Below are 23,793 nucleotides of genomic sequence, written 5' to 3'. Positions count from 1 at the left end.
TTCTATATAGTCATTCATACTCATTCATATTAGGTATATTGTCCACTTATTCAACACTTTCAATGTTTTTGAAAGGTAAGAAAAATCTGTAGTTTCTCCCCTCAGCCGAATTACATTGCTCCTTCAGCTAGACTTAGACCCTTTGTAGGTCTATATCAAAGCAGCAGAGGAGGATTGACAGGCTACCTTATGGAAAATGAGTATTCCACCTTTCACTAAAATACCTTTAGATTAAGACTGACTTGTAAGATACATGTTAAAACAGATCAAGTCTTTTCTAATTCCTAAGTGCATTTTGGCAAAATCCAGAAATTGAATAGTCTCTTTCCAAATCCAATAGATTGTTATATATTTTGCATCTAGCATTGATGCTAGAGCAAAGTGGTTTCTTAGTTTGGTTTCGGTTTTAAACCACACAACAATCAATCCTTCCCAAAAGACTTTATTTTGGTGGGATCATTGTTATCAAGCAACTTTGCTTTAACATCTTCTTTGCTTAGAAAAGAAGAGGGAATAAAAAACACAGCTTTCAAACCACAGAGCAACCGTTGAAAACTTAAAACCACAATACCCAAGAACAGACTGAGCCTATGATTACCTAACACAAAATGTGGTTTAAACTGGGCACCATACCAAGTTTTTCACAGAAACCCAAGGGGAAAATGGAGTATAAGTATCCATGGTTACAGTGACCCTTGCTTGGCACCTGAAGAGATCTTTCTAGAAAAAGACAGGTAGAAACATTTATCAGGGTCCTCAGAAGTAGCAAAGCTTCTTCCTGTTTTTATAAGTTTAAAAAGAAGATAAAATAGCACTTAGTACAGACTGTCCTGAACACAGACTGTAACCTAGTAATATTTTTAGAATTCCCCTCTTGCATGTTTTTCACAATATTCACTCAGTACCGAAAAATAACCTCAGAAATATAGAACCATCTGCTTAAAATTATGGCAAATTCCTAGAATAACAAATTCATTTGTAAAGAGAGTATTTCAAGACTAACGTCTTTCTTCCCACGTTCGGTTGCACTGAACTCATGAATGAAGAAACAGGATTGTAGGCCACAATTTTTAATGGAAGAAGTTTGAAGTGTAAATTAGGCTGAATTAGAACCATCACTGCTCAGTATTGAAGATTCTAGACTCCCTGTACTTCTGTTCAGCTGCACCTTGGAGAGTAATGATACAGCTAAACACAGAGGAAAGTTTGTTTGAATGGCATTTTTTCTTACTTCTTCTCTGACACTTACTCACCTGTCCTCTGTTTATATGTACGCTTGGGGAAGAATTTTTTTTAAGTGTATGCTGATGCATAACTAGGTATACTGAAGTATGAACAAACATGCACACATGAATGAATTCATAACAACTAATTTTCTAGATGGTTCTCCTATGTGTGCAATAATCTGGTTCAACAGTGAAGAGTTTGGATGGTAAGCTCCTCTCTCCCTGTCAGGAAGGAACACAGCTATTTCACAGTAAGATCCATGCACAAGCCAAATGCAGTTCTCCTTCTTGTCAAAAAGGAAAAGGCAGGGAAGGATTTTTAATGTCCTTCATTTTCTAGGATGCTCATCTTCTGTTCCTTATGCTCCTTAAGGATTCTGCCTCACCTTCTCTTGAAGAGAGATTGTGGCTGAATCACCCAACTGTATAGGTCTGATCTGGATCAGGCATTAGCACACTATCACTTTTCTGCCACATCAGCCAGAGCACATGCCATGATGTTTGTAAAGTCTTTATTCCAGCCATTATGGAAATTATGTGGATGATGCCTCGTTCAGCATAAAGTTTGCCCAAAGTTGCCTGTTCCACTTTCTAAAAATGAATTTGAATAGCAAGATGAAAATTTAGCAAGTTCAGTTGCAAGAGATTAGCTCTTTATATCATGTGGCTGGAGCACTCTTTATGCAGTAAGAGAGACCCTGAAAATTGCATTTACCTCCCCATTAAATCAGAAACAGAGGTTAAGTATCCCAGTCATTACTTCAAACAGTTTTCCTGCTTTCATAGAGGTTGGTCACCTAATGACTGAGAAGAAATCACACCATGCGACCTCAGTGAATATTTACAAATATCAGGCCCCAAATCTTACCTAGCCAATTTTCAAAACAGTAAAAGCAAATATCACTCACTATTCATAACCAATCAGCTCAAAATAACAAGTGTGTAATATCATGCTCATTTCACCAGCAGCTAATGAACAGAGAAAGGAATGTACCTGCCATAAATATTCCTACAGCTCTCTATCTACATCCTTATATTTGACTATAAATAAATGGATATAGCAGGCTGTATATGTGTATTTACCCATGGTATTTCAACAAGTATTGTATATAGGCGGCTTGACTGCAGCACTGAAAGTCTAGCAACATTTCATGGAGATTTTTTTGGTTGTTTTACAAATGTTGGGTCATGTTTTCAACAAACATCAAATTAATAGAGAGTTACTGAGCAAATGCTATCAATTATATTACCAAAGTAGGAAGCATGGACTTAGAAATGTATGCCCAGTCTTACTCCTGCACCTTTTGATAGAAAAAAGCCATATTTCAATGGCATATGCAAACCTGACATCCAGCAGTAAAAAAATATTTGAAATTCTAAAGTGAATTTTCAGGGAAATAGTGGGAGGAGAGATCCAAAAGAAAGAAACAATGGGAATGGATGTCACTGAATCTGGGTGACCTCCCTACTTGCTGAACAACAGATTCAGTCACCAATGCTGGCAAGAAGCAGAGACAGGAGCAATCCCTGGCATGCAGATTCAAAAACAAGTATCCAAGCTGAAGTTCAGCACCCATATGTACAGACCTCACTTCAAAGCTGTTGCAATAAAACTAAAACATTTGTGAGCTTCAGACTGCTAAACTGAGCTAAACAGGGAGTTGTTGCTTCTACTCTGCTTTCAATGCCACTTTTTAGACACAAAACAAGTGGGCAAATGAACAAAAGGAATTATTTTGGCAAGCTTAGAAGCTCACGAGTGAAAAATCAATACCTACTACTACATCCAAAGAAATGAATTAGAAGAAATGTGTGAAAATGATAAAGAAACATGGCACATGCTAGCATACTTCGCTACATCCGAACAGTTCCACAGACACCATTTCAACAAAAGATTGATCAAAAACTGTCAGGGCGGAAACACAACATCAAAATGCTATTTCCATTGTGTAGAGCAAATGGGCTTAATGCATGCAAAAGTAAGTGGGTGTATTTTGACCACATGACTCTGGGCACTGCTAGTAGCAGAGGTACGGGGACATGGTCTGATGGACCTACTGTGGGTCATAGAATAATTCAGGTTGGGAGAAGCCTCTGGAGTCAAACCTAGGCCAGGTCGCTTAGGGCCCTCCCTGTTCAGTCTACTAGTCTCCAAGTAGCTATGTTCTGTTTACACTGGTAGGAGAAGCAACGCACAGTCCCAGATATAACTGTCTCTCTAAAGCTATGCACTAAGAACTCATGGAATTGTGAAACTGCATAGATGTGTATATGAATATCTGAACTAGATTTTCTAATTTTATCCATATGCTCTTAAGACAGGAATCCATGGGTCCACAGAAGCAAATCCTGTCCTTAGTAAGCCAGACTGAACTGTGAGCAAGTTTCTAATGGCATTTTACAGCATAAAAGAACACCATAAGAAACACGTCTTATAGCTAAACAGAAATCTATCTGAATGCTATGAAAGCCAAAATCCTACCTGTTTATAGTAAAGAAATTAATTGTGATGTAATTAGGTAGGTTTAGTTTGTTTCCATAATTCTGATCTGACCACAATTCTAGAAAAAAAACACTTCAACATGTCTCCATAAGTGTTCTGCTATATAATCATCAAAGATAAAACCTTCAGCTTCAGTGATATGCAAATGAAGACATGTTAGTTGAAAGGATTAACAAAGTTGTTCAAAGCATCTTTTTCAGTCTACCCTACTTCCAAACAAACAATAAACTGTCCGCATGCAGTGAGATTTGCTAACCCATAAACATAGCCAAATGGAGGAAGAAGATCAGAACCTTAATGAGTTTGGTCCCCTTTGAATTTTAGCTGATCAGTGTCACCAATAATTTCAACAGGCTCTAAAATAAGCACTTTCTGTCTTCAAAGTGCCTTGCAAACATCAACCAATTAATCCCTTCAGCTCTCCTCTGAGGTAGGTAAGTAGGTATTGTTATCCCCATTTTACAGTTGGGTGAACACAGTCAGAAGGGTTAAGTGATTTGCTGCAGGCCACAGATGGAGGTGGGATTAAAACACAAGAGTGACTATCATTCCTTTTAGAGAAAAGCACTTTTTTTTTTCTTGCTGACTTTTCTGTGCTGACTTTAGACATCTCGGCCTTGTGGCAATACTTAAAGGAAACACAATAAATTATCCTTGTTAAAAGCAAGGAACCATGAAGAAATCTGCCTTCTACACCAGTGTTGATAGCATTTTTGTTGCCTTATACTGATGTAAGTCTTTTCCTTTAATTTTGTTCTGGTATTCAAGTATCATTCCCTTCATACAGAGACCACACCATTCCTGTGGCAATGTAATATGCTACCAATTGAAACATGTGTCCTGCTCCTTTGCAGAGGTTTTTTGCCTTTCTGCTTTCAAGTCAGTCAATTTAGGTGGCACTGCCCACAAAGTGGGCAGACACTCTTCTTCCAGGATCAGAGTAACAGTTGGTAGCCTTGTTCCATTGCAGCACAGGCAGAAAGAAATGGAGACAGGGAGCTTTGAGAACCAAGAGCAAAGCAAGCCATTAACTGAAACCCAATTCCAGCAAACCGCTTGTAACCATCCTAACAGGCATAAGATTGATACCTTTCCCACTTCAACAGAAAGATCAGATGGAAAAGGCAGAGTATATCCTTTTCCTCTCTATGTATACAACTTCAGGCTACTTGAAGACCCATTTGTCATTAAGTCAATCCAATGTATGGTAATAAACGTTTAAGTTTTATAAGGAAACCACCTTTCAACTAGTGGCAAGCAAGTCCACAACATCAGTTCCCTTCAGTATTTTTTAGAATAGAAAAATCCGCTACTCAAAGCTAACATCTTCCAAATCCTCAGCACATTTTCTGTTATTTCTTCAGAAAGCACTCCCCCCACTTTCAGAAGCCTTCCAGCACAGGAATTGACATGTACTGGGAAAACCAGTGAATAATTGAAAATTATTCACTCCCTATTATATAGTACCGTAATTTCAGCCATATTGCTGGTTATGTATTTTTAAGACACTATCATCTATGTGTCCTGAAAGAATAGCTCCCTTAATGCTAAAAAATAATGAATAGTTTGCTAGTACACCGTTGTAATTTATACAATATGGTGGTACTCATATATCACATAAACCAGGGACCGACCATACCTCCTTTGTGTTAAGTGTCATCCACAGACAATGGCATCATTAAACTTTTATTAGCTAGAAGTTTACTTTGCTAAAGACACTTGTGAAGTCTTTAGATTAAGTAAGTCATTTAACATACTTAAATGCAATGCAATTTATTTTTCTACTTCTGTGGATACTGAATCAAAAGGATATTTTTCCCATTAGAAAGGTTTATTAGAAAATATTTCGCTTTTGCATGACTTATATCCGTTTTTAGAAGACAAAAAAATAGGTTAATGATTCACAGCCTGAGGAATTGTATTGTTAGCATAACAGTGTAAGAACACATAGGATTTTGAATCTCAGAGGGCATGTTTTCTCTAACAAAAATATGTATTACATGGGTTAGGAAAGGTCTGATTTTCACAGTAATTCTATGACCAGAAAAAAACATATAATGCAAAACATAAGCTTGGAAATTGGTCTTTGCTAGCTCCGTCTTAAGATTTGTACCTAACTCTGAATTACATGCTCTGCAGAAACAACAGCTCCCTTCTTTTATCACTTTGGAAATCATTAACTTGCCCTCCATGGTCTTCCATGCAACAAAGGAAGTTTTCACATGGATTTTCTGATAGGAGAAACAAAAGAGATCATAGATAACAAAATAGCAGTGTGAATGATAGTTTTAGAGGACCTTCATCCAAACAGGATTCAGTGACACCTCATCAGATAGGGTATCAGTCCTCAGATTTCCCACTACTCAGCACTACCATGCTTCAGGGCTAATCCATAGAACTAGATCACTCCTCAGTTCTGAATTTTTTGTGTTATCTATGAACACAAATAACTGAGTCACTGTCCCATATCCCATTACTTCATTAAATCAATTTTCACATAATACACTTTGCTGTTACGGGCCTATCTGCACAGTAAAATGGAGGTGTGGTAACGCTTGCTTGGGCTTCAATTACACTTGCAGTTCTGTGCATTGATAGCCCACATGTCAATGCACTCCCATGCCATCCACCCCAATAAATAACCAGCCAACACTCAAACTTGTCAAATAGCTCTAGAGTTCATGTACATATATATTTGCTCATCTGCAACCATTGCTACAAGCCACCTGCACTACAAGTGTATTTTAACATCCTGCACTGCATACACAGAGAAGGATCAGTGTTTAATCTTCTGTGCCCCTCTGAGATGAGAATATGTTCTCCATAAAAACACGTGTCACCCATATGAATTTCTGGCAAGGTAGGATCCAATTTTTCCTAAAAGTTCATCTCTGCTAGGTGCAGCTCCATGTCCCGCCTAGTTTTTAGCACCTGTTCAATATGCATATTTCTGAAAATCTGGTTCACATGTTTGCAAAGTCAGTAGGCTGGAGAGCCTTTCAGGCAGCATAGCCTTGCTGAAAACTGCACAGCAATTGCTGGTGCCATGAGCTGGGCATTCTCCGTAAGTGAAAAAGTGAAAGATGATTATATAGAGATGATCCTACTCATCTATATATATAAAAGTCCCTCATCCGCTCATTTATCTGCCTGGTCATCTAACTTTGGGCTGCAGATTACCTGGGACATGTGCTTTCCTTTTTGTATGTCTAGAAAGTAGAGAACACATCACAGGTTCTGTGGAAACTAAAGAACAAATAGCAGTAATTATAATTTTGTCACACTTGCTTTTAAAGTTATGATAATGTTAAGGCTAGGATTAGTATCTAAAAATGGGGATTCACTAGAAGATTTTTTTTATTTCTATAGAATTCTAGCATGGTATCCCTCTCAAATTTTTCTGGATATAAACTCAAAGTAGATACTGAGTTTTCTGAAGACTGGTAATTCCTGAGTTACAATCAATTAGTTTGCTTTTAATGCAACCTGTATGTGATATTCCAGACCTGCTCACAAAATATGAATTACTATTGAATTACGATGTAGTTAAAGTACATAATTACATTATAGCTCATACCTTTCATACCATGTTTTTTAACAAAAAGAAAGATAATCAGTGTTATTAATCATAACCAAACTCATACTTGCTGTAGTGCATGAGAAGGAGTTCTAGAGCTTTTAGGGGAAGAGTAAGAGAGTAACTCTTGTCAAATACCTGGAAATAATTTTTGCGTCTAAAAACTGGTGGTGAACTTGGAGCATGTAAACCGGTAATAGGGACATTTAAAAATAAAACTTTCATCAAACTTTGGCTACCAGAGTAATTTGAGCATATTATTATTATGTAAAGAATGCCATTCTCCTTTCTTTCCACTCCAAACTCCAACTGTAAGAAGTAAATCTATATAACAGAATCAATTATTCCCAATGTAGTTACTCACTATGGTGTGACTTGTGAAGTCGGGGGGGGGGGGGGGGGGGGGGGGAGACAGATGAGAAGATACTCTAATCAAAATTTTTTACGCAAATTAGTTTACCTGCATTAATATCAACAGTACTGAGGCCTCAGAGACAACTGCAAAGGAAATCCATTATTCTGTTTTATTTTTCTTTATATCTGGGTTGATTTTCCCTTGCAAAACTATTTTATGATTACTATTTTTATCCTACAGATACCACTTCAGGTTTTTCCTCTTTTTTAATTTTTTAAATTATCTGGCTACTGGAAACAGATCATTACTAAAGATATTTACCCTTCACATTTACAAAGCTAATTTACCAAACTCGAGATTAAGGAGAAAGACAAGTAGCATTCCTAATATAAGTAGGCAAATACAGAGCTCACCATTTGCTATTTTTAGATGGCAAGACAGTGAGCATGGATATCCATGGTTTTAAATCAAGTTGGCGGCACTGATATTTTGACAAGATTTTCTTTTCTTCCTGATTTCTATTCTTTCCTTAATGCATTTCTTGCAATGTTCCAAAGCTTTTTGGAACAATGAACCATCCCTGTATCTCAGACACGCTAAAAGCAGCTACAGCTTCTCCTCAGACTTCTCACCCCAGACCAGAGGCCGGAGGGGAGTGGGCAGCCTGCGCACATGGCAGTCCCTCGATGGTCTGCAGCACCCCTCACCCCTCAGTGCGGGCCGTGGCTTCGCTTCCCACATCTCTCCCTGGACACCCTCTGCTCAGCAGGGATGAGAGACACCCCGAGGACCGAGGTGATCGTATTTTGAAGGGTGTGCGGGACCTCGCCTCTCCATCCCTGGAGTGGTGACCTCTGCCCGTGGCACCCAGGGCAACACGGGGCCGCGCCAGACACTTCAAAGAATTTTCTGGAGGGGAAATTCAAAGGCGCGCTTGTGCGAACATCACCCGGGGGGAGGGGGGGGGGCCAACTGCCCCGGCGAGCAGCACCGCCCCCGCGGGCCCCCGGGGCAAGGGCGGCGCGGTGCCCCGCGGCCGCAGACAAAGCGCGGCGGCCCGGGGCGCGGTGCCACCCGCCGGGGAGGAGCCAGGGCGGGCTGCCCCGGGGGCGGGGGGCAGCGGGGAACTTATAAGAGCCGCGTCCCGCCAGAAGCGTCGGGGCGTGTGTTCGGTGCGGCGGCGAGTGGTGGCGCTGGGAGCGGCGCGGCGGCAGCAGCACCACCACCTCCAGAGCCCGGACCCGTTAGATGGCTCAGAGCATGGACAACAGCCTCGACAGCCTGGATGTAAGTGCCGGGGGCAGGGCCGGCCGGCGCTGCTGCGGCTGTCCCCGCGGCACGGGCCGGCGCTGGCTGCTCGACGCCGCTGCGGCGGGCCGGTAGCCCTGGCTCCCCGCCGGTAGCCCTGGCTCCCCGCCGCGTTCGCCCATGTGCGTGCTGTTTGCAAACAAAGGTGCCCCCGGCGGAGTCGGCGGGCGGGGGTCGCCCCGGAGCGGGGCCGAGGCGGGGGTGCGGAGCCCGGGCGCCGTCCTGCTTCCCCGCCCGCGGAACTGCGAGGGTCTGCGGGGCGCCAGGGGGCAGGGGTCGTCCCTGGCCTCCTGCCGCTGCTGCGTCGGGCTGCAGCGCTCGGGACCTCGCTGCAGCCACGGCCACCGCTGGAGTCCCGCTTCTTGCTTCGGGCTTGGCCGTCAGTTGCAGTGACATGTGGCGCCTTTGTGGGCTGGCAAACGCCGGTAGAGCAGTTAGAGCCACGGGAGTGGCGGGGGGCCACACATGCGAGGAAGTTTGGAGAGAGCTGAGCCCCGGGAGCGGCATCCCCCTACCCCAGTGCCCGCCCCGGGAGCGGCATCCCCCTGCCCCGGTGCCCGCCCCGAGCGCGGTGTGCCGGAGCGTGGGGGCCCAGCCGCCCCCCTCGGCCGAAGCGCGGCGGTGGCCCCAGCTGCCGGAGGCCGTTCTCCTGCCCCGGGGCTTTGACAGCGGTTCGGACCAAGAGGGAGAGCTCTGGCAGGTCCCGACTGGAGCGGGGAGCTGGTGCATCCCCGTGTGAAGTGCTGCGGGACTCGCAGGGCGCGTCCTGCGCGGCGCCGGGGGGGCCTGGCATGCACGGCACAAACGGAAAAATCTGAAAACCTGAGGAATTGTGCATAGCCAGGTGGCACTTGCCCGCCTGCGTTGCTTTTCAGCGCGCTGGCCAAAACCGTTGGTGGTTTCCTGATGCGCTTTCGTGCCCTCACCAGAATTTCGCTTCCTTTTTCCACCACCGTGCTGGGTGCAGCGGGCTGGCAGCAGCACCAGCTCACCCCTGCCCCGCCGCCGCCGGGTGGGGGGGGACAAAGGGAGGGGAACGTGGTTTGTTGCGATGACCCTCCACGGGGCTTGATTGCCCTGCTTAAGGTCACCTCTCGCTTTCTCTTCTTTATGGGCTTTGGGGTTTTTTTTTCTTGTCTCTGTGCGTGGAGCTGTCAATCCCTCCTCAGCAGGGAATTCTTGCTATTATTTATCCTTTATTACATCAGCCAAGGGTACCTTCTCTATTTCTCCTTGACCCCATCCCCTTAATGAGAAGGGACTTTGGGGCAGCAGCATTTCGAGTAATTTTTTTTATAGCTCTCTGTTGTAAATGTCACAGGTAATAATTCTGTGTGGACTGACCTCTTGCATCTGGCACTTCTGGGCTCTTCCATTTGTAGTGTGTATTTGGTTAGAGCACTGAAGTGTCCAGAACCAGTGATATTTCTGGGAGTTGCCATTATCTTTCTTTTCCCTTTCATCCCATGTCCTTAGTTAGAAGATCTTAGTCCTTGGAGAAAAAACAAAGAAAGTTTTTTGAACTTGTTCCTATTTTCTGTATATTTTTTAATATATATACATATATATTTTAAATTTGTATTTTTCCATCTGGTTTTCAAAAAGTTTGCTTGTTTATGATGATGGAGACTGTTCGGGCAACTCTTAGCATACTGACATACCGTGTGTTAACGTACTCTTACATACAGAGTAAGCTTTTGCAGAGGAGCTAACATCTAATTTTCTTCTATTTTTTTCAGCTGTCCTCTGGGTTAATCATTGAATTTTCTGATAACGGCACGGATGAGATTGGTTCAGGTGACTATGGAGACTATGGAGAGCCATGCTTCCAGCATGAGAATGCTGATTTCAACCGGATCTTCCTGCCAACAATCTACTCCATCATCTTCCTAACAGGAATAATCGGCAATGGATTGGTTATTGTTGTTATGGGCTACCAGAAGAAGCAAAGAAGCATGACTGATAAATACAGGCTGCATCTCTCTGTGGCTGACCTTCTTTTTGTCATCACCTTGCCATTCTGGTCTGTGGACGCGGCCATAAGCTGGTACTTTGGGAATGTTCTGTGTAAGGCAGTTCATGTCATTTACACAGTCAACCTCTATAGCAGTGTCTTGATTCTGGCCTTTATAAGTTTAGATCGTTATCTGGCAATAGTCCACGCTACCAACAGCCAGCGACCACGAAAGCTGTTGGCTGAGAAGGTGGTGTATGTAGGTGTATGGCTACCAGCTGTGCTTTTGACAGTGCCTGATATAATTTTTGCCAGTACTAGTGAAGTAGAAGGAAAGTATCTATGTGATCGCATGTACCCTCACGAAAACTGGCTGATTTCTTTCAGATTTCAGCATATCTTGGTAGGACTTGTCTTGCCTGGTCTAATAATCCTGACTTGCTACTGTATTATAATATCTAAGCTGTCACATTCAAAAGGCCACCAGAAGCGCAAAGCCTTGAAGACAACAGTTATCCTCATCCTTGCCTTCTTTGCCTGCTGGCTGCCATACTATATCGGTATTAGCATCGACACGTTCATCTTGCTGGGAGTCATCAGACATCGTTGTAGCTTGGAGACGATAGTGCATAAATGGATCTCCATTACCGAAGCCCTGGCATTCTTCCACTGTTGTCTGAATCCAATTCTGTATGCCTTCCTGGGTGCCAAATTCAAAACATCAGCACAAAATGCCTTGACCTCAGTTAGCAGAGGATCAAGCCTCAAGATTCTTTCAAAAAGCAAACGTGGGGGACATTCTTCTGTTTCTACAGAGTCCGAGTCTTCAAGTTTCCATTCCAGCTAACACTGCTCCTTGCCATCATTTTATAAATAGACACTTTAAAGTTGCGCAAGACTTCGAAAAAGCAAGACTGACGATAATGTACAGATTTATTTACAGTGGGAATTTTATATTGTTTCTTCTAGTCTCTGTGAGGTTTAATTGACTTATTTATATATAAAAAAAACTTTCATATTGATGACAAACTGTCTAGGCAGGTCCTGTGGACAAGTGGCTAGTTCACAAAAGTTTTAGTGCTTGTCTGTATGTATAGGTATGTGAACTAAACACTTCTGGGTTGTAGCAAAGTGACTGCTAAAAGTTTAGAAAGTATTTCTCTGTTGTTTATATGTAAATGTTTTCAGTGTTGCTGTTTAAATTTTTAAAATTTTGGCAGGAGATTTTTACCTTACTACGAGATGTTTGGTTTACAATAGCTTAACTCTGCTGTAGAAATGGCACTTATAACCAAAACCTCCTCTGTTACATGCTAGGGTTTTTTCCCCCCATTCTTAGTAACTGATGGTTTGCAAAGTTTTCTGTTCAAGGTAAATAAAAGTTTATGACAAAAAGTTATTTTGAGTGGTATTTTTATTCCTGGTTAAATGTTTTTCCCAACACTTTTATTTACAATTCTCAATGCACAATTGTTCCTTTGAAAATTGCATAGCTCTTGTATGAAAAGCAGGAAAATGAGTTTCAGTACATATTGATTATTCAGTTGACACCTGTGAGTTCCAAGTGGTTTTTGGGTTGCTTTTTTTTTTTCACCAGAATACATTTACTCCAATTAACATTATCTTTAGAATGACTTACACTATCACTCTAAACAAAGAACTTTTTGAGGGCAAAATACCTACATGTGAAAAACGGTCTATTTAAGCACTTGCTAAAGTTTATAGCCTTTTGGGAGTCAAACTAAGATTACTGCATGTGATTAACCTCTATGCTATGCATATATAAACTCAATCCTACATTTCTTCTGCCTTTTGCTGTTCTTCTAAATTTAGTTTCACATGTTAGTAGTAATCAAAAGTAGTGGGATCAAAGCCATTTTGCTATTTGAAATTGCATTTGGACTAGAAATCAAGTTATTGAAGTATCTTCTGTGGAAGACAGATTTTTTTTTTTTTTTCTCTATGGAGCTTTCCCTATGCTGTGTACCTTCTGATTTTCTTGAGATAATGTAATCTTAATTGTCTTAAGTTAGTCATATCTTCATGTTACTAGAGTGCATTCAAAAGTAATGAATACCCAAGAGAAGAGAGCCATTGAGAATATTTGTATATTCCTACATTAAAAAACAAACACAATTGTTACTGATATATAAATAATCAAATCAACAGTTTAGAATTCAAAGAACCAAAAAAAATAAACAATACTAGTCACACAGAACTGAAATAAGCAACATGGATATTGCAATACGGCCCAGAAAGTGTGTTTTCACAAGTACAGCACTAGTGATTTTTGTGGAGTATGTATCACTATCCTAAATGATAAACTGAATTGCATGTTTTATTTTTGATATTTTCATAAATACAAGACCTTTCTGTTTTCAGTTTCCCTCCTCTCCCTTCAGGAGGCTGCAACCTTGGCTGCATCGTGAACACTTTTTTCCCTTGCAACGATGGTAGTAGTCATCTGATTCTGTTGAGCTGATTCATTTTGCTGAACCAGCACAAAACTAACCTAGCAGGGAAAAAAAATGAATTTTCCAGCAATTTAGTGAATTGAATGACCTCAATAAGGAATCCAAAAAGCACTACAAAAGTGCAAGACCCTGTACTCTGGAGCCGGGGACAGGGAGAGAAAAGTAAGATAAAAGGGAGAGGAAGCAGGTCCCCTCTTTTAGCAACTTAACTTTTAGATCTGTTAACTCTTAATATGTATGTCTTCACTCAACAAATTAACAACAGAAAAGATGCATTCTCAAGAAACATAAGGTCTCACTTTCATCAAGTTGTTCCTCGTTAACAGAGTTGAAAAATGAGAACTTGGTATAGGAGCAGAACTTCTTAGACGGTTCCCTTTTGTTGTTTGTGTTTTCTTAATTTAGTGAGGGTTTCCCTGTGAAGAACTTGTTGTTCTAAATGATTCTGGTTTTCACCCCAGCCCAATCAATCACTGTGATTTAATTGCACTTATAAAATATTTATTGGCTATCAACACACTGCTGCTTATTTGTTGAGGAAATGTTTAGAGCCCTCTAGCATTAACTTAGATTATTCCCATTATACTTCAGTCAGCCAACTGTTACCTCAAGCAGTGAACTAGCAGGAAAGGGTGCAAGAGAGAATAAACTCAGCAGTCCATGTTACTGCCAAAGACCACTAAAAGGACACTAAACAAACAACAGAAAGCATTTGTGTAGAAAATAAATTAGCAACATTAAAACATAACCCATACCCCAGAGGGATGAGAGCTACATTAGTTTTATAAAACTGCCATTGTTTTCAGTAGAATTAGTGAAACTATGGACAGAAGAACATCCTGAAAAGGAGTTGCAAGATCATTAGGGTTTTGCTCCAGCAAGGAAAGCGAGTGAAAAGCCATATGTATTTATTTTTAAATAACTTTATATATCTATAAATATGAATATAACATATTTGTACTGTTTACAGAGCAAATATTTGCAAGTTGAATGAAGCTGTCATGAGGAAACACAGCAAGAAATTATGAATCCAGTTCTGTCCTTTCACCCCTGAGTAAGTCAGAGCAAACCAGGCAAATTTCTCTCAAAGCCACTGAGCTATTCCAAATAGACCACATTGGTAAAGTATATGAATTTATTCCCTTTTAGAACAAAATCACCTTTAAGCTGATTTTTGTTGAGGCTGTGACTTTTTACATCTTTGTGAATCAAAAGTAGTCCCAGTAAATGCATTTCTCAAAGTGTAAGTTTAGTGACAAAGGTCGATAGATCTAATTTTGTAATTCATACATTGGACAAGTCCTCATACATCAAGAACTTTTCAAAGTTTTCAAAGAGACTTTCCAAGTCTTTTTCCAAACTAGTCCTCTCTAGTATACAGACATCATAATGGCATTCTTCAAGAAGTACACAATACATAGTCTCAGTATTTCCTTGATATCATAAAATAATAGCTGTGCCCAAGTAATTTTAAATATGCAACTCAAGATACAGAATAGAAAACAAATGGGAGTACGGGTGACTATTGGTTACAAACCAGTTTAAAATGTTACATGGTAATTTAAAAGATTTATAATGGATTTACAAAGATTCTTTCCACAGAATTCAGGCACGAAGTATTTTGCCAAGGTTGTTACAATGTGCTAACTGCAATGCTGGTCTAAAACACGGATATTCACCTAATACTATAATGCACATTTTGAGTGCTTAAGATTAGTTGGAAATCCTTTGGATCGTGCAAGGCTAAACCAAGAACAGAACATGTACATGAGCTTACTTTTGCTTCCTCTGAAATGCTGTTTGGAAGTAAAGTTATAATACTTAGAGCAATGGGATAAAATTACACTATAATCCATTATTTGTATGGTATATTTTTACTCTGTCTAATCAGATTGTACAGAGTCCACAATTACAGGAGCATGTGAAAGGATGAGTGGTGGTAGTGAGAGTGTCAGAGCTAATGTATGCAGGCTATAGAGGGCAGTGAGGAAGGTGGAGTTTCTTAGTTTTTCTTAGCTAGTCTTATGACACAATCGTTATACAGGGGGTTCAACTTCTGTGCACATACATAAATCAAAACAAAATCACCATGAAAATAAAAAGGAAGTAGCAGTAATAACATGGAGCCATTCATACAAGTGAATGGTTTATCTTATGATGGTTGAGCTCTAGTTGGACAATGTACAAAGCGACCACCTCTAGATGTTTGGTTGAAAAGGCCATTTTTTACATTGTTTGGGAAAGGAAACAGCATGACGAGGAAGTACTTCCTTGATCCAGGCATGCCTCCAAAATCCCCTAACAATGGAGTATTCTCATACTCTCATAGTGCTGAAATTTAGGAAACACTTAAGCAGATAGGGCATCAGAGTTTTTTCTCAAAGGATGCCACTCCCTCACTTTATGTTTTGAAAGAGCTATACAGACTCCTTTTCCACAGCCATAAATCATGTGTCAATTGAAATTACATGAGCACTGGGATAATCTCTTGTAAAGAAGGCACACATCTCTTTAAATTTTTTCTCTTTAGGCAACACATTTTCTGTCACTCTTAATTTTCTCTGAAAATCTTTAACAGGATGAAGTTTAACGATCATTTGTTTTAACATCAAGTCTGTTACCATCTTCCCACCATTCTTGTTCTAACAGGACATACAATAAAACAATGCTATGCTTATTGTTTTTAGAAACATATTTTAATAGCAGTTGATTATAAGCATACTTGGTGTTTATGTATATATTTTTTTAACATAAACATATCTGCATATATATAACAATGCAGATTATAAGCACCATTTTCAGTTGTTGATACAAGTGATCCAGGCACAGCTACTACAGACTTCAGAGGTGGCAGGATTCATTACGGATGTAGCAGGTATTGATTAAAATTACTATTTTCTTTAAAGGACAGTTGGCTTCAGTGACAAACTCCCACTGAATTCAAAGACAGCAGGGTACCTAAAGAATTACGCTTCCTAAAGTGTATAACCTTATAGGCCAAATCAATTACAAATTAAGATTACACGTTCCTCTGATTTCAGCTACAGAGATCTACAAGAAATTAAATCTCTCAGTATGGAGCAGGTGGAATTGTTCTGCTGAATGTAACAAATATATTTTCAGCAAAATCATTTTCTCTTACTGAAGGCATGCAAGCTTTGCATACCCAGCTATCAACAGTCCGATAGTAATTTGTCTTCAGTGGCACAACGTTTGAAAGAAATAGGTCAACATTTTAAATATCCTTATCTTTACTTTTCTTTTTATTAATTTATTAAATTCACACCAGGAGCAGATTCTCACCACACAAACATGTCCTAATAAGTAGAAATTATGAGAGATTTTCTGAAGGGTTACATTGTGAAGAGTTCCTTGGTTTCTGTTTTGATTTGATTTGGATTTTTTTGCTGTTGATGCTGCCTTTTGTTTCTACTATCATTTTCTCACAGCTTCTGTTCTACTTGACTTTTCCTTTAAAAATATACCTTTATAGAATTTTTAGTGGCTCTGTTAAGACTACACACAGTATCATGGAAAAGAAAAAGTAAAGAGAGACTATTCAAACAAAAAATACATCCTTCACAAGTTTCTATGTCTTCTCATGAACATTTGTCTTCTAACATCTGCTTTTCTTTAGCCAAAAGATAAATTACTTTTATAATGAATGAAAAATTTAAACTCAGATGTTGGTTTTCTTGAAAGTTTCTTGAAGTGCAATGACAGCACACATTTGTTTACTTTTCCCGCTATCTCCTATTCAGCACTCAGAAATCCAGCAGATCTCCCAAAGAGAGGTCTGGATAAGAAAAGCTGAGGGGGCCCCTTACCTGTGTGTCAGTGTCATCACGGATGCCAACACAGCTACAAGAACATGGGCTGTCCATAAATTTGCTTTCATTACTGATGTACTCTGTGAGACATTAAGACCGTACAGCAATAATTATCACTGGTAATACACCTAATGTATCACCTTGCCAAAGGTGAGCATGACACTCCTCAACAGATGTAATACAAAATAAAACTGAAAAGCTCAAATAGAACATCTATCCTTAACCGTCCTTTCACAACTACTCAACCTTTTATTGGACATCCCATTTGTCACCTTTCTTATGGTTATTCCTTTTCAATCTTGCCCCCTCTTAGGCTAATATTTGCTTTGTTTTCCTTGGATAAAATATCTAATATTTAAGATTTCTTTAAAAACATTCATTCTGCCAAGTCCATCTACCTAAGTTCACCAAAGAAAGAAATGTTGGTAGGCTTGATAGCAAAAGATTAAACTGGGACCTCCGTTTCCACAGATCAACTCCATCTCTAATATCTGTGAAAAGTAAGAGAATAATTCTGGGGTTTTATAGACATGTCTTAATGTGACAGCAATAGATGTGTCTTGTCAATATGAGGTTCATTGCAAGTCTGAAATCTATTATTCCTGCTCTTTGGGAGAGGATCTATATCTCTTATACAAGTGCTAAGTGCACTGTTGGAACTCAGTACAGGAATGCATTGGTAAGAGAAGCTAGAGCCTCTAACACAAATAAAAGGTTAGAAGGGATTATTGCACAAGGGCATGGTTTCATGTTAGATTTAACTTGACAGTGAAGTAGATTTAATGAGTCCCTGCCCTCCTTTACCCCTTAGTATTTCCTTTTCATGGCCTTTTAGGTCATGCTCCCGCTCCCTTTGCTTGCTCTCTTTCTCCCCAACCCTGTTGTGGTGATTCTTTAACAGCACTATCCTGCATGGCACTGGGCACTGATATTGCACTAAGGCAAGGCAACTGAGCTGGTATACTAATTGGCAGGACCAAAAAGCATAGTCTCACACCACACAGGCCCCTTCCTCCTCTCCTTTAATCTTAACTATGCACAACCCTCAACCTCTGCTCCTCATGTGACTCCATGGCAAGCAGTTCAGCTCTTTTCACAGGAATTTGAAGCAGTCTAACTTCCTCTGCTGGGAAGGTCTTCAGCTTCCCTCTCTTCCTCCCTCCCTTCCTTGCTTCCTCTTCTAATCCTGTCATTTGATATCTTCAATACACTCTGATTCTTAGGCCTGTGGACCTGTCTCCTGCTGTGCGTTATTTATTGAATCTGTCACACTTTCTTTTGAACAGACTTAATTGACTAAATAGATAGTATCTATTTTTTTCTATTTTATTTTATACCATTTTAATGAAGTTAGTCAGCTCAGAAAGAGGGCTGACTACATTCAAGATAAAAAAATAAGCAGTCAGGCACATGGCTCAGCAAAGAAGGAAAAGTTGTGCCACAGATGTTTTTTTGCAGTTTTTCTTTCAGCAGCAATGAGCTCTTAATTTGACTCACTGTATTTGTGAAGCCCACCAGCCACAGAAAATGAACCAACAAAATAAACCAAATAGATTTCAGTCAGCATAGTGAATTGAATTGGCTCACTAAGAAGTCAAAAACTGCAGCAATTGCAAGCATGAGGGTGGAATCATGGACCTTGGAGCTGTGGGGGGAGCAAAGAAGTGAGACCCCGTCTTTTGGGAGCAGCATGTTGTTAGACTGGTTTAGCTATCTTGCCAAAACTTCCTTAAGCAAACAGCCAACTGTTAAACAAACATAATCCAGTTCTCAGGTAATGGGTAAGAGGTTGAAAAGGCATGGAGGGAATAGATGTTTCTCTTCAAGGGAAGCAAGCCCTGCTTCCTCCACAACCAAAATATGATTAACTGTTGACTATGTGACCATGCAGAGGACTTTCCCCTGAAACAAGGCTCAAGAAAGAGGTCTCAAATAGCAGTATTTTAAACTAAAGAGATCTGTAATAGCATGATTAATCATGTTCTTGATTATCACCTATATTGCTCATCAGATTTAATGTAGTCATTTGTTAAGACACACTGTGAATCTACATTCATCTATATAGTATACAGGATTTTTAAATATGATGGATGTTTCTGTGATTTTTAAAAGCAGAATCCTTGAAAACTGCAGAGCAGCTTTTCTCCTATTCAACAATTAAAAAAAAAACAACAAAAAAACCATTACCTTTATGTATTATGCTGTGACTCTTTCCTTAAAATTAACCTATCAGCCAGAGAGAGAAGAAATTGCCTCTTGGTACAAAATCTGCTTAGGAAGAAAACATTAGATCCCTGCCTCAAATACAAACTTAGTTCCACTGAAGAAAGGTACTCAGCCCAGTTATGTTGAAGCCAAATTAAATACACTCAGATTGTATAGGGGAGAGCTATTGGCTCTCCTAATACACTGCAGTGAAGGGGAGAGCCTGGCAACTGCATGAATATTCAGTGTAGTGTACACCAATCCAACAGTAACCATACTTCAGCCTAGAGAATAAAAGTCAACAGAGCCACGAATCCTTGAATCTACTCACTCTCACTTCTTCCTACAATATGGAGGAAGTATTAACAAACTTTGCCCCTTCATCAAGCACTCTGTGTAGACTCTGTAATAAAAACTGTGACAGATGAAGGACACAAGATCCGTTGTGATATTTAAGAACCACTCTGCTACCCAGGTGTTTGAAATCTGTTCATTCATTCAGCAGTTTCAGTAACAATTAAAAATCAGAACAAAGATTTTTGTATATCTTTTAGAATATTTTCTGTCTCTAAAGGTAATAATTTTTAAAATCCTCTGTTCTTAGTATCACATACTTTACTCACAAGTACTCTTTCAGTTGCCGTCCAAACGGGTGCCCATTATGCCGTCTATAAGCCATGCCTTGCAAGGAAAGTGAAGATACAATACCTGAACTGGAACCTGGTATTGAAATGCTGAGGTTACACTGACAGAGCTGACAGTGGTACTGTTTGGCCATATTAATCGTTCAGAAATCACTGCAGCCCAGCCAGAGAAGCAGCTGTGATTACTTGTCCCTTTATCCATTCCGACTGTCCCGACCACTGGGCTACAGAATTAGTCTCTGACTCAGTGAATATTTATGTATGCAAAGTTAAACATTTGCAAAAGGACTCACAAGACAAAAGCACCCCATCAAACACAAAAGCGGGGCGATTAAGCACCCTCCCAGGAGAGCATGTGCTCTCTTAGACAGCAAGGAAACCCGAGCTTTTGCACCGATGTCCCTTGACAAGGGATGTCGTTTTTGCAAGTGGGCTCCTCCTCCTCCTCTTCAATGTTTTGTATAGGATTAAGGGTGCGTTTAGAAAAGGTACCTACAGGAGTAAGCATTGTCCTTTGAGAAAAGCTGAGAAGTGCTTTGTTTATGACTTCTGCTCGGATTAGGCAGATCGTACTTTGTCATTTGGCAGTATCAAGTCTGAAACGGTTCTGTACATCATTAGCAGTAGATATTTAGGTACTTAGATCTGCTAGAAATCGCCAAAAGCTTTTCCAGGTTCATGTTTACATTTAAGTGTCCGTATCATTTGTAGAAATGTAAATTTGTCTTCTAAATCCAGCTGTAAGTGGAGACTAGAACACTACAGAACTCTCTACCACATTAACAAAATAGAGCTGTAGATTATATTAACACACCAGTAATTCAAGCTTTACACCAGAAATAATAAAGCTACAACATGTTTTCCTCCTTACTCCTTTCACAAACTCCATAAATGAATGGTCAGTTCATCCTAATGAGCTCATCAGCCACTGAGGTACACTTAGTTAATTCTGAATCAGCAAAAAATGATAATAACTCTCAGTTGCTTGAAACTGAACTATTTTCTGATGCCTGGACTTAATCCAAACAAAGGTCAGTAGAAATAAAAAATGCTGTCAGCTCAGGACTTAGTGATGTATACTTCCCGCTGTAGGCCTATAATTTCTTCAGATACCAAAGAGGTCATGTCAATCCTAATGTCTCCTAGTTTTATGAATGAAACCATAAGACTCTTTCAAATCAGATTATGAATTATTACTATTATAACTCTAAATCAAGGGAAAAGTCCACCATTTTCTTTAATTGTAAAGACAAATTCAATTATAATTCTTTTCTTTCCAGATGCTTTGTATTTGTTCCATTACATTACAACAGGGTTTATGGAAAAGAAACAGTTAATTGTTTACGACTTGGAAGGGATGAGAAATTAGATCACATATGCTGGCGTAGCCACACTTCAGCCACACTCCTATTGTTTTTGAACTGCAGCTATCTTCATATATAGTACATGATGGCTTCACTTCCAATTTAAAATAGCTGAGAAGACTGCGTAATTGGATAGCTTATGCTGTTCTAACATTTTTTAAAGATCTTCCATCTACAACAGGCAATTGATAAAACCATCAGAAGTAAAAAGCTAATAATTCAAGATTCACAAGTCAGTGAACACAAAGTGCAAAATGGTTAATGTATTCAATATCCCAGTGTGATTTTGCACTGCGTGAACATAAATTGACATAGCCTTCAAAGTGAATCTCATTAACAAACTCACCTTGCTTTATTAAAATAATTGTTGTATCTAAATTATTTTTGTCAAAAATAAGTGGCTTTCCAAATATTAAATAGGCCAAATCTATATTCTGTGCAGCTTTGCTGAATCCAGTGTTTAATTATTTATTAGATATCAAATGTATAACATCTGTGTAAGAAGGCTGACATATGTTAGGACCTTTGACTTTGATATACAAAAACTGTCTGCTGAGTTAGGATCTCTCTATAAATTAATTAGATAAACATGAATATAGCATGTATATTCTTCTAAGTCTTTGCTTCCCTAGAGATGAGGGTAATGCTTACACAAAGAACACAAGACTGTATGAATGGATCCCTCTTGTCTTTGAATTAACAAGGTTACACTTTATGCCTTCTTAACTTTTTAGCGGATGGCTTTCACTGTTTAAGGATTTCACCATCTAAAGGTTATTTTTTGTCTCTTCTCTTAAGCTGTTTCTGAGACTGTCAGTACTACAGGAAATTAAACCAGGTTTTGTTTCATTGGTACAAATTTTGTAGGCAAGGCCTCAAGTAAGAAAATTCTTCTGGAAAGATACATCGTTTGTCTTCATTCATATCCACAAGCACACTGGCATGCACACACAAATCCAACTGATTAGACTTTGGATTGTAATCTTATATTTTAATAGGAAAACTCCAATTTAATTTATCTCCATGGCTTTACTTTTGAGTTGGAACCCTTCTAAAACTTGCTTCTCCAGCTGCTCGTCCTTCCACTATACAATAAAAAATCATTTTGCCTAACACCCTAGAAAGCAGAGCCTACTGCCTATACAAAGGTATTTCCTTTTTCTCAGCTAGATATGAAATGAAATGTAGTATCTTTTCCAGATAAGGGAAGGGTCACAACTGATCTTCCAGTGAATGTGCAAAGCCTTTTCTCCACAATATTTTTTTTATCTAGATATCCCTCAGTAAAGATCCAGTTTTGATTTATGAATTAAGTTATGACTTTGCAATAGAAAAGGAGTAGTTTATAAGCAAGTATGCAAAGTCGTAAACTGTACCCGTTCTCACTACTGAAAAGGTATAAAATCTTATTCCAAATAAGGCTGCATATAGCAGTATATCCAAGGAAACTAGAAAAGTAGACATGTGCCAAAAGCATCAAATAGGGTTCTTTGCCTGAGTAGGGCCCATAGTGACATGCATGCAAAAGAACTCTTGCTTTTTCAAAAAAGCAATCCTGAATAAAAACTCTTCTCATTCAAGATAGAGGCCTTAAGGAACATCCTGCATGTTAACAAACATCTTCAGATAATGCCTAGTTTGATGCTCGTTTCCTAGTTATTCACAGACTCACTTAAATGGAGCTCTTTCACTTCTGCAGCTTAGCCTAAGGAAATCCTGCAAGAACAATGTGTGACTGAAATACACACAGGTTTCCCAAATGGTGGCAAGACCCATTGATGCTGCTTCAGATAGCACCAAGACAGCAAGTTATAATACAAGCTAAACAAGAAAGAGTCTTGTTTGTATAGGACTGATTTGGCTTCAAGCTTTTTTCCTTTCAGTTTGTAGTATATTATGTAAAGTGTGCTTCAGGGAGGATTTTTAGCTGCCAACCTCCATTACCTTTCCTCAAGTATTTCAGTAGACAGAATTTCAAAACCACCTATGCAATTGCTTACTCCCCAAATATGCATTCCCATTTACTCTTCTTAGTAAAGTAATCTGGAATCTCCTTGCAGATGCAGAAGGTCTGGTAATAGAAAGAGAAGCCTTAAATACTCAGATACTATGGCAATGACACCGTTTTATTAATTAAAGTTCATTTATTGCTGTAGAAGATGCCTGGTTTGATGCTCCTGGAGTCTGTACAACCTGTACACATTTACAGAAAAACTGCAGCACTGAGGATGTTACAACTTTCCTGGGACTACCTCTGTAAACAAGGGAAAAACCTTGGGACTCCTAGATTACCCAGCTTTCCCGCTGAGGTTATGAACAGGGTATAACTGATTCCAGTATAGGGACATCTTTC

General features: G+C 39.6%; 1 protein-coding gene across 1 annotated transcript; it reads left to right on the top strand.

Moving 5' to 3' along the window:
• The first annotated feature begins 8,791 nt into the window (after nucleotides 1-8,791).
• On the top strand, nucleotides 8,792-12,322 carry CXCR4 (C-X-C motif chemokine receptor 4). Its single transcript, XM_056350195.1, has 2 exons — nucleotides 8,792-8,948; nucleotides 10,709-12,322. Exons 1-2 carry the CDS (start codon nucleotides 8,910-8,912, stop codon nucleotides 11,768-11,770), a joined length of 1,101 nt encoding a protein of 366 aa, XP_056206170.1. The 5' UTR covers nucleotides 8,792-8,909; the 3' UTR covers nucleotides 11,771-12,322.
• The last annotated feature ends 11,471 nt before the right edge of the window (nucleotides 12,323-23,793 follow it).

This window comes from Falco biarmicus, chromosome 8 (genome assembly GCF_023638135.1).
Source record: "Falco biarmicus isolate bFalBia1 chromosome 8, bFalBia1.pri, whole genome shotgun sequence".
Taxonomy (NCBI): domain Eukaryota; kingdom Metazoa; phylum Chordata; class Aves; order Falconiformes; family Falconidae; genus Falco; species Falco biarmicus.
Note: the sequence above shows the minus strand (reverse complement) of the source record. Positions and strands in the feature narration are given on the sequence as shown.

What these genes read in the sequence shown, in the direction of transcription:
- CXCR4 (XM_056350195.1), top strand. Translation starts at nt 8,910, where the DNA reads ATGGCTCAGAGCATGGACAACAGCCTCGACAGCCTGGAT. An exon ending in ACAGCCTCGACAGCCTGGAT is followed by an intron (nt 8,949 to 10,708) that starts GTAAGTGCCGGG and finishes TATTTTTTTCAG; the next exon opens with CTGTCCTCTGGGTTAATCAT.